Source organism: Hirundo rustica, chromosome 4 (genome assembly GCF_015227805.2).
Source record: "Hirundo rustica isolate bHirRus1 chromosome 4, bHirRus1.pri.v3, whole genome shotgun sequence".
Taxonomy (NCBI): domain Eukaryota; kingdom Metazoa; phylum Chordata; class Aves; order Passeriformes; family Hirundinidae; genus Hirundo; species Hirundo rustica.
The window spans coordinates 57,992,939-58,004,722 of NC_053453.1; the positions used below are offsets into that span (position 1 = coordinate 57,992,939).

General features: G+C 44.0%; 1 protein-coding gene across 2 annotated transcripts in view; it reads right to left on the bottom strand.

Annotated features, from left to right (window-relative positions):
• Window positions 1–11,568, bottom strand: part of CHPT1 (choline phosphotransferase 1) — a 20,358-nt gene extending 8,790 nt beyond the window's left edge. For both annotated transcript variants that reach the window (XR_005700500.2, XM_040061780.2), the window contains exons 1-3: window positions 11,264–11,568; window positions 2,626–2,773; window positions 1,658–1,799 (exon numbers count right to left, since the gene is read on the bottom strand). Coding sequence is in view for 1 of the 2 variants with exons in the window: in XM_040061780.2 (XP_039917714.1) it covers window positions 1,658–1,799; window positions 2,626–2,773; window positions 11,264–11,506 (533 nt within the window). In the remaining variant the exon portion in view is untranslated. The remainder of the gene's footprint in view (window positions 1–1,657; window positions 1,800–2,625; window positions 2,774–11,263) is intronic.
• Between the last annotated feature and the right edge of the window lie 216 nt (window positions 11,569–11,784).

The window sequence follows — 11,784 nt, forward strand, 5'->3', positions numbered from 1 at the left end:
CTCTCATTTGTGCTTTATTTCTAAAATTGAGTGCTGCTAAATGAGAAATAGCATGACGTGAAAACTTCCATCCATCTATGTACCATTATACTTGGAGCACTATGGTAATGGCTTCTTCACACTTCTGTGTTTAAGAGAAAAAAAATTGGGAGCCTTGAAAAAAACTGTGACCTGTTTTCACTGGACAGAAATTAGTTATCTTGTGGAAAAGTTGTGCCTGTTTAACTTTAAACAGTAACCATGGAATACAAGGCTATTCTGAGCTGTTTGTACTACGCACTATGTTAAAGAAGAAGTCACCAAGTTTTTAACAAAATCTTTATGTGTTAAAGGAGTGTCAGTGCCTTCCTGACGTGGGGAAGTAATTATCATGCTTTTTGCAAGAATAAAAGGCACAGAAAAGCAGTCATGGCTGCAAAATGCCAGAACTCATGGCCTAGTCCACCTCCCTTCAGAGCAGTCTACTGTCATGGACAGAAAATATCCTATTTCAGCCATCACTGTAAAGCACCTATTTTTGTTTACAGCACAAGATGTCCTTTAAAAACAATAGGATATGCAGGCAGGCAGAAGAATTACAGTTTGTGTGGTAAAATGCATTACCAGCAAATCCAAAAGAGCTCTTATCAATATTGCAGAGACAGCTGTATTTGATGCCACGTGCAGGGATAGCTGGTCACCACCCTGTGTGCCTGCTAAGGCACTTCTTGCAGGGCAGAGCTAAGTAGGACTATGAACAGGTGATTTAGCAAGTGACTGGGATTAGCAGGACAGCCTTCATGTATCACTTATTTGCAGTTCTGCTGCCACAGAAGTTTCAGACTTTTCCTCTTTTCAGAAGTAATTACACTAAAGATCATTGCTTAAAATCAGCCAAAGGCCATGGCCAGGCAATACCACAGCTATAGGATGGTGCAGCAATCCCCACACTATTAGAAGTTAAATTGAAATTATTGTCTCCTACATGACTGTCATGACTTCCCCTCTTATGCTGCAGTGAAACAGATAAAATTTCTATCAAGTCATGAACAGCATCACAGCAGTCTCTAGAACTGACCTAACACAAAACCTAAAGGAACATCAATGCCACATAAACGTGGGGTAATTCTTCAAGCATTGCCATAGATCTGTGGAACTCCTTGAGGATGCAATGGGTGTGAAGCATTCATTCCTAGGAAGACTGAAGATGTCTATGAAAAGGAAAGCCATTAGCAGGGAGATTTCTCTAAAATGCATGTGGGTTAGAGTCCCCTGGGGCTGGAACTGTTCTGTGGCTGGGAGATTACAGAGGTAACCCAGATACTTGCTCTGTCCCTACTCCTACACAGGGCACTTGTTTGCAATGTAAACAAACCTCGCTGGCCTGAACCTGCACTGTGCATGTATGGGTTCTGACAACAAATCTGCAGACAAAAGAGCTGAATGCATGCAAACAAAGCATATAGAGCTGAAATCAGCTGCGAAAAGAACAAGTCCTCAGTTTTATGCAGAGTTTCAAGTTCTTGTCAGGCAAAACATAAGTCTGCTAGACTGGAAGGGAGATGAAAAAGAAGGTAAGAGAAAGAGGAAGCAGGGATTAAACCAAGAAGAAACTGAAATCAAGGAGCTAGAAGTCTCAGACATGAAACCACATGTATTTCTGAAGATACCTACTTACTTTCCAAACCTTAGTATGCCTGATACGTATGTCTGCCAGTGAGCAGAATAGAACATGAACAGTCCCACAAAACAACAGAAAAACAACCAGTCAGGATTTGTTCCTAGTCGGATTGCTATGCAGGATCCAAGGACAACAAATACTGAAAAGCAGAAATGAACATATTAGTCATATACCCTCTTTGTTTGAAGTTAAGAGAAATTAAAACCAGGACATTTTACATCACTCTAACAAAGTAATGCCAGGACTGATACTGAGCTGACCTTCAGGGGCAGTCTTGGCAGGAGAGACCAAAACACAGCATTCCTTTTCTGCCAAGACACGGCCCTGCTCTCTAGTTTACAGTGTTTGTTCTCCCTCCTCCTGGCCTTGTCATCTTGTGTTCTTTGCAACACCAACGACTTCAGCTGAAGGGCCAAGCTTAGGGAGAGTGGCAGCTGCACATCTCTGGGAAGTGAGACATAAAAAATGTACCAATTCCCAGAGCAACTGCTTCAGCCATTGAGCTTTACTGATCTACATGCATTGGCAGCAACAGCAGCTCAGTTACGGAAAGTGAAACAGTAGCAAGGCTTACTTTTTAAGGACTCACAACTTTTTTAAAACTACATCTTCTACGGAATATAAATTACCCTTCTCCTAAGTGCCAGGCTGGATGGCCTATTACCAAACTGATATTTTGGCACCTTACTCCCAAAGTGGAGTAGACAGACTACTTAAGTAGCTGCAGGATACACCTTATCCAACATCTGCCAAAGGAACTTCTAAAATAACTCCCTGTCACTGACCAGGGACGCAAAGGTCAGGAGATGGTGAAGTTATCATAAAAGACCCTGTTTCAAGCAGGGGTTTGGACTAAATGATCTCCAGAAGTCCTTTACAGCTTCAACAAATCTATGATTAATCAGTCCCTCTTGGAAACAGGTAACTTTTATAAACTAGGATGAGCAATAGTAGGTTAAGGCTACCTGTGGAAATAGAGTCGCAACCATGATCAAAGAGTTCTCCGAGAGGAGAGCTACTGTTTGTTCTTCTGGCTTGCTTCCCATCAATGGCATCCAGAGACTGGTAGATAAAAAGTCCTAGTGCACCCAGGATATATGCCCAAAAAGGTGCCTGAAAGAGATTCACATAAAAGATCACCATGTAGTTCCCAATTTCTTAGGTAATAATCTGTTTCATTAAAGGTAAAATAATGTTCACCATAAAACTGTACTATATTGTGCTATTTGTTACTTAATTTATGAACAAACCAAACACCTTGCACTAATTTCTACATGGATTGTTGTAACTACTGTAATGAACTACTCCAGATACACCAGTGGAACATAGGTCCTTTTATTTATTTAAACAAAAACAAACCAAAAACTTTAGCCCTTCCTGTGCATCAACTGGCTTTCTTTTCTACCTTAAAAACACAGTATTTCTGTAATTATTTGCATTCTTTGTGCTGAAAAATATTATAAAAATAATCTTTAAAAAAAAAAAAAGTAGTGGCAATGCACTTACTAAAGCTTTCAGCAGTTTGTGTGACAGACACTTAGATGATTTGCTCATATTTACAACATATAAATATAAAAAACCCACTAAGTCTTTTACTAAATAAAGACTTCAGTCTTTAGGGAAAGGTATTTTTTCCAACACACAAAAATTGACTACCTAGGCACTTTGGACAGGGTTCAAATTTTTTTTTAAAAAATCACTAAATATGAAGGAGAAACAATCTACTTAATATACATCATCAGTTTCAAACCAAGCTGTTACATTAACACCACTCTTAGGTTCAGAGGAACTGCTCTGCAGTCATTCCTTTCAAAAGCACTATTTTCATATGCATGACCAGTCAGTCTGGCTTTGTCTAGGAAGTAGGTTTTGTTTAAAAATATTTAAAACACCTTTGGAACAAAGCACAGGCAACATTTTTGCCTCATGTAGTTTCCAGAGGTACTCTTAGCATTCAGAAGTACTGTTCATGAAAACAAAGTCAGGTAAAAATGCTGGAAATGCAACTTGCAGGTTAAACAAGTGAACACCCACAGGCAGTCACAGAGCTGAATCCTTTCCCACTCCCTGCTCAGGGACAGCTGTGGTGCAGCTACACCTCTGCAACTCCTCTCCTGCAGCACAAATTGACCAACGTGTGTCCATCTATTTCCTAAGACCAGTAAAGGCTATTAAGCAGATTAGACAACAGATCAGATCTCAGTGTGCTGAGATTTGCCCACACTCAACTAAACCCAGTGTCACTGCTGGGGAAGAAGGGAAAATGGCAGCCATCTGTCAGTTCAAAGGCAGCAGTAAGGATGCAGATGAGGTGCAGCTGCTCCTCCAGACATTCTGATGTCTCATCATCATTATAAAGCTAGAAAAAAAGTTATGCCTCTAGTTAGACTGGTCACAAAACACACTAAGCAGCAACATGCTTAAGGAAAGTCCAGTTCTGAATAGCATTTTGCTGTTATTTAAGAATTCCTCATGTATTTCAGGCTGGCTGACACACTGTTATCAAAATCAAATGGTTGGCTGCTACACCCAGCTTTGAAGGAAAAGACAGTCAAAGAATCAGGAACTCATTTTATGTGCAAGCTCTGGATTTGTATGCAAATGAAAATCTAGAAAACTTAAAACATTCTTCAAAACTGGCAAGGCTGTCTCCTCCCTTAATCCAAGGAAACCAAGAAAAATTGTTATCATAGATCATTTAGGAAGCCTTGAGCAGGTGAAAGAGGATGAGGAGAGATTCCAATGGACATTTAATATACTGGTATTTGACAACTCCTGCAAAGATCACACTACAGAAATCCAGGTCAAGTGATGACAGCAATACATGTTTGATGCTTACTGATGGAATTAGTCAAGTTTCTTAAGTTTCTTCTCTCTTCTAATCTAGTTACGTAAAGGAATCTTGTCTTGGGGGATGGAGTTAAACCAGGGAGGGAATTTTTAGCCACCTTTTGAAAAAGTTTCACTCCTCTAATGAAGGGGAAAGGGTAGAGTCTGTGGAAAACAGGAGGTGCCTGTGCTGTCCCAGGACTGAGGATCACCAAAAGCCCCACAGAGGCACAGAGAACTCGGGTCTCTCATGGAATAAACTCACTTGGTCTCACATTGTGCAGGGGGACTGCGGCTACCTCCACTTGCTCTCCACCCTTCAAAAACAGAGGGCTGTCAGTCATTGCTCAGGTACTTCAGAACATAAAAGCACAGTTAGGACTTTGCTGAAACTGAGATAATTTTAGTTGTGATATAATCCACAAGTTACCACAGTGCATGCACTGGCTTTCAGAATAACTTTGTTACATGAAGAATAACAGAGAATCTCAAACACTGCAGCTCCAGACCTAGGAGCAGAAAGGCCATGAGAAATCACTGGTTTCACTGCTGACTTTTAAATGAGTATTTGAAGGACATTGCCAATTTTGTCAGCAGTATTTCTGTGAGGTGCCACAAAAGTCATCCACAGTGTTTTGTGAGGTGTCCTTATGGCAACATACTTCTATTAATTATGAAAAGATAGCTTGAGATCTACATTTAACTTCCCACAAAGCAAGTGTAACACAATATATGCAAAAATAAATGAATACATCAGCTTTAAATCAAACTTGTCCTATAAGGTCTTTCTGACAAAGCAGTAGCTTTTTTACAGTTGCAAGTTATGGTACAGGCTGATCCAAGTCTGCTTGCATTAGCTCCTGCTGGGACAAATCAAAGCAACAGTCCCTCCAGCTTCCAGAACTAAAGCACTCTGTCTGCCCCTTGCTGGACCTGGACAAAGGGTGAGCATTTTCATCTGCTTCCCAGTAAGGATCACCTGTATCCACTAACACCTGTAGCAGATGTATCGGTATCCCCATTGTTCAAAAGAAAGGAAAAAGATCCAAGTAAGAACAGCATATGTCAGAGCTTAGAAACACTATCTAGAGCAAATCTAACCCAAAGCGGCAAGAACCAAAATTCACTTGTGATCAACTATCATTTAGCAGATTAAATGCTCTAATGTGTTAATCAGTAAAATACAGTTTTCCAAATTACCAAAGGTTCCTAATAACCATGGATTTTCTCTGCAATCCACCCTCCCAATAGAGCTCTTGCTGCTTGTCTCCTTTGCCTTCTCATGAGCCTGAGAGAAGTCCATTCAGGGATGTCCCCTGATAGTTTCCCACACCGGACCCAAGTAGTTTTCAAATTAGAGAACTGGGAGCATCTGAGAATGTTGACATGGCTGAACAGAAAGGTCATGAGGCTCCCAATAATCATCAGCTTTTCACTGATGAGGTGTTTATTATCTCTGCCCAAAGTTATATCCTGCCCAAGCAAATGTATTATTTGGCCAGACCTAGGTGCTATTCTCACAGAAGTAGAAGAGAACAGAAACCTGAGGGGGAGGAGGCAGGGAGGGAGAGGGGGATGCTTCTCTACTACAATTCAAAGAGATGTCTGAAGATATTACAAATCCAGAATCCTGTCACACACAGATTTGATACAGTAGAACTGGTCATTTACTGACCCAGAGCATGTAAAAAAACCCCACCATGTACATGTAGTGTTTGACAGGTATGTGTGACATGCCTCTCCTTCAGGAAAAAATTCTTCTGCTCCCATGATTCCACCCCACAAAAGAGCATGGTCAGCTGCAAAAGACTTCATGTGTCAGGGAAACTTCTCAGAACTTGTTTCAAGCACAGCTCTCAAGTCCAGAGAGTTCAACAGGCCAAGCTTTTGCAGTATTTAAAGATTCAGTTCCTTAATTACTCATCACGTTTAGCCATAATCTCACTTCCTCAATCCATGCCTAATAGTGTTGCCCTAGTTTACACGGTCCCTCTTTGGATCAGATCCAGAGTAGAGGGAGACATTTAGATGGGACGTCCCCCTCCTCTACCCCCTAAACATGGATCATTTCCCATGCTTCTGTTCAGCACAAAGCACTGCTGCAACTGTACTAATAGCAAGATGAGGGAAGGGGCTGTTCAAACCTGGATTACAGCAGGGAAGACAGCATGGATGAAAAACTAAAAATAATAATCATGTAATTGTACCATAGTCCAAGTGCATTTCATGCATACTAAGGACTCTCTGCATTCCTTTAGCATCCCTGTCTGTCCAACAAGCCCTGTCTGAAAGAGCTCCCATCCTTCTATGTCAGGATTCCTGTACCTTCTTACTTCATGCAAAATAACCTCCTTCTCCCATTCACAGCTGATCTGTTCCCCACTTGTGGGTTTTGGCTGAATTTCCCACTCCATGCTTCACTTTTCTTTTCCAAGTCAGGTAATGCATTTTCCTTCATGCTCTTCCTCCCCACACACATGCCCTGTTCATACCAGCTGCTCCAGTTCAACTTCTTTTCTACTTCTCTACTCTCTCTCCCATGAAGTTCAACTGTGCCCCTGCTGTTCACATAATAAATAACTTGTCAATATCTTCCCCTCATTTTGCCCTCTGGCAGACCTCCTTCATTTTAAAGGTCGTTCAGTTGTTTGTTTGGGTTTGCCTTTTTTTTTTCTTAAGTTTTTTTAAAAGAGAGAGAGAAAGGCAGAGACAGGCTCTCACCAGTGTTCCTCTCCCTCCAATAGCAGAGCCAGGTGAAGTCACCTAGACCCTTCCCTGCTTTTTGGTCTTCCTAGATAGCTTTCTAAACAGCACATTTCAGCAAGATATGACACCCTTTTATAAACTCACTACACCGCTTCTTGAACAATCCTTCAGAGCTAGCCACCACAAGCCTCCCTTCTTTCCCTTAGCTCTCTGCAGGAGAACCCTTGGGCCCCTGCCCCCTTTTCCTATCACTGCCCAAAAAGCAAATCCATAATCCATGGATTACAGATAATTCCTGTCTTCCTCTGTTCCCAGTTCTTTCCTTAGTTCATGCTGTAAGTGCTACAAGATTAATTTTCAAATAGTTATAATTCAATACAATGTAATAATTACAGTTAGCATGCACTTCTGTCTAAAATTCTAGTTTCTCAAACTATTCTACAATTCTCTGACTTTATAAAAGAGGGCAGATTTAGACTAAATATAAGGAATTTTGGTTTTTGGTTTTTTTTGATGATGAGGGTCATGAAACGCCAGCACAAATTGCCCAGAGAAGTGGTGGATGCCCCATCCCTGGAAACATTCAAGGTCAGACTGGACAGAACACTGAGCAACCCAATCTAGCTGAAGATGTCCCTGCTGATGGTAAAGAGGCTGGACAGAATGGCTTTTAAAAGTCTTTTCCACCTAGCTATTCTATGATTTTAGAGAGACCTGTGGTGAATCTTGAAGGATTACCAAAGCTAGATCCCTCCATGAGCAACCATGAAAGCAGAGAATCAAAGTTTCCTTTCTCCCTTTAAAAAATATAATTATGTTTAGTCAGTTTTATTCCTTGGTTTTCCCCAGCAAGGGGAAGGATATGCAGGATTCCCTTGCAAAGCCTTATTAATTAACTAGCTGCTTCAAAGAAGTCTGCTGGTAGTAGTGCAAAACAATTCACTGTCTTATGGTGGGGATAGAATGGAAATCTAAAAGTGCTCCTTTCACATTCATAATACACCAGATACACACTGCTCTTACCTAATGTCAGCAAGAGTTTTCATTCCCAAATACTTCCTAATGAGTGTCAAAAAAACCCCACAAAAAACCCAAAGGGGAAAAAAAAAAAAAAAAGAAATAATAGAAATAATAGGAACACAAGCCAGGCTGTAGTCACAATGAAAACAATATTTCAGTGCTCCACAGAACATGAAACGTGCAGGTGGTGTCATCTCCACCACCACTCCTGTATACTGATTTACACATTGCTCTCCTAAGTTACAGAGATTAGGAAACTGGACAAACACTTGATAAAAATGTACACGTGAATCATGGTTACAACAACGCCTGAGGGGTGCAACCTGCTAATGGCTTAGCTGTAAATAAGAAAGCTTGTGTCAAAACATGCACTTACACGAGACAGTGGTACAAACCACGTTCCTGCTATGCAAGGAAGCATTACTGAAGCAGACAATATTTTATAATTCCAAAACCTACTGTGCTAGTCAGTAACAAACTGGCTTTTAGTGGCTACTGATACTGATGAAGATATAAAGGATAGTGTATAGGAAAATAATGGCTCCATGTCAGGAGAACAAGAGAGCGTTTTGTGGTTTGAGACGTTAATTGCATTGGGGTTGGGAATAAGCAGTATGAAATAATGGAAATCACTGCAATAGGACAGGATGGACACTGAAAGTACAAACAGGTTCAAAACAACTAATTCAAAAGGCAAAGTCATGAGGTGGAAAGTGTCTGTGGGGAAACAGATCAGTCAGTTGCTTTTTAGCAAGTAACCCTAACAGAATCCCTTGCAAAGAAACTGCTAAACCACAGTCTTCTGGCAGCTGGAAAACTGGTATACTGGAGAAAGATCTCCTTTCTAAGCATTTGTTAGCAGCTGCTCTCCAAGGGATTTCAACTACTTGGTTTGGATGGTTTGTACAAACATCAAGACTTTTGTGTTTTCAATAAAGGCTTAACCAAAATGGCCCACTTAAAACTGGTTAGGGAATAAAAAACAGCTACATAAACCAACTCAACGCCCCCCCCAAACCCCAAACCCGCTTGTTATTTTATCCAAATCTTCTATTCAGTGCTCCTACCTATGAGACTATAACAAGTTCTTGTTCGTCCATCAGGTGATCAAGACATGTTCATGATGGAAAGAGGTGCTGGTGAAGTGCACTATGGTATTACTTCAGTCTGTGATTTCAACCACCCTTAACATCATTTTCAGCACCACCTATCCTTTCCAGCCCACGCATCCCAGTCTAAACTACAAAGTAGGTATTACAACAGTGCATGCAGCACCTGTTAGTGTTGCAACAGTTTTAGCTTTTTCAAAAAGCCATCCAGAAACATGACCTCAACTTAGGCAGAAGACAAGCTGAGTCATTAAACAAGCTGGAGAGAGAACGACGCTTCTAAGTGATGCAGCAAGAGAAAATAAGGGCTATTCTCCCAGAGTAGAGACAACAAACAAAACAAAAGGATAAGGCTGGGTCCACACTGCATATTTATAAAGGATATACTGATATCTGAACATGAAAGTATAGCCCAAGCTATAGGTTCTTATAAAATCCAGCTTCCAAAATAAAAGAGATTTCAAACAGAAAATCCAACCTAAGTTTTCCTGGAAGGAATAATTCCCTGGATATCTGCAACACAACTTTTTTCTTTTTGTACAAGAGTCCTCAAGGGAAAAATAACTTTAGTAAAATTTACTTTCTGCTTTTAGTTTTGAATAGCAAAGTGAAAAAGCTACAATGAGCATTCAGACACATAGCTGGAACAACTGATATTTTCATCAGAAAACCAACCTAACAGTAGCAGTACACAGGCATTTTAATTCTGAAGTGCAACCAGAGGACCATCTGTAGCTTCCAACCATTCACTATCATCTCTGTCTTCCCTTCTACTGCCTGCAAGGCCTGAGTGCCTCTACCTAATGATGTGTATCAGGGGAGAACTGAAGCTAATTTCCATCTGGATCAGTTTCCTGATATGTCTGCCACAAATACCTCTGCAAACACAAAGGGCAAAGCAACTACAGAAACAGAAATGTTCTTCTGAGAAGAATGCTTATCAGGGTAAAGCTGTGGTATTAAAAAAGTCCCCACCAACGGCCAACCTCTACTATTAGAATTTAAGCCCAACAGAACACAAGAAAAACAACGGCCAAGGTATTTTACCCACATAAAACAACTTCCCCCTGCTATTTCCTACCCTAACTACCATAAAGACTCTGCAATGGGAAACATGCAACAGGCCGGGAAGCTCTGATAGAGCCCCTGAAATTGACTTGAGAAACTGCAAGCACTGCGGTTCAAGTGAGAGCAGCACCAGCCAATGTTAACGAGCCTGTTTTCCCTTCAGACGTTAAAGCAATTAAATGTTTCCTACACAAGGACGGGAAACATTTGAACTACTGTCAGCTAACACATCTGCCACGCAACCCAGCCGCAGCTATGATGCCGAAGTGGCATCAGCCATGTCTCGTGGCCCAGCCCTGCCCTGCTCCTGGGCACCTCCAGCACCCTCTGCCATGGACCAGCCGCTGCTTCTACGTCCACGGCCCGTGTGACAACCATACTCTTGAGGAGGGTGACATTCCCTTCCCGGCCGGAGGCACGCACGCGGAATGCGGGATGGGCCGAGGCGGGGGTCGCACGCCCCAGGTGAGCCCGGCTGCGCCCTCCTCACCACAGCGTGCAGCGCAGGCCGAGCGCCCACCACACCAGAGCCCCGGCCCCTCGGGGCCCCCTGCGCAGCCAACAGTCGCAGCTCGTCCGCCGAACCTCGCCCTTCCACGTGATCCCTACAGCCTTTCGGCGTTCCAAGCTTTAACACCCATCTCCAACTTGACCCCTGCTGCTCCAAAGGGTGAGCCGCGCGTCACCGCTCCCCTGATTTCTCAGGACAACCCCGCAGCGCTGCCTTAGCGCTCCCTGCCAAGGGACGGGCCACGCGTGTCGCCGCGGTGGAGCCCAAAGTGACAGGGCACCGCACCCGCGGCGGGCACGGCCCCCCGGCTCCGGACACTGTCAGGAGGCACCAGCGGGGCCGAGCCGTGTCGGGCGGTACCTGCTCGGTGGCGCTGGGGCAGCAGGCGATGAGCGGCAGCGCCGTCAGGCAGTTCAGCAGGAGGCCGCCCAGGGTGATGGCGTTGGGCGCCAGCCCCCGCGGGACCTGCTCCACCAGCCAGCCCCAGTAGGGCTGCAGCCACGGCTCCAGCAGCGAGCGCCCGGCCGCGCTGTAGCGGTGCTGCTCCAGGCGCTTCAGCTGCGCCGGGCTGAGGGGCGCGGGCAGCACCCAGGACACGGCCATGCCCGCACCAGCGGGACGGACGGCACCGGGGTCAAGGAACCGCCGCCGCCGCTCGGGGCGGGGCTGAGCCGAGCCGGGGGCAGCGGCGGAAGAGGCCGACGCCCAACAGCGGCTCGGCCGGAGGGGAACGGCCGCCCCCTCCTCGGCTAACGCCCGGCGAGCGCCCTCGGCCCCGGCCCGGCTTTGGCTTCTTCGCCCCGAATGCGCGGCGCCCTCGCGGCCCCAGCCCCGTGGCGGGCACGGCTCCGCCGGCCCCGCCTCGCCGTGTGGGGCTGGGG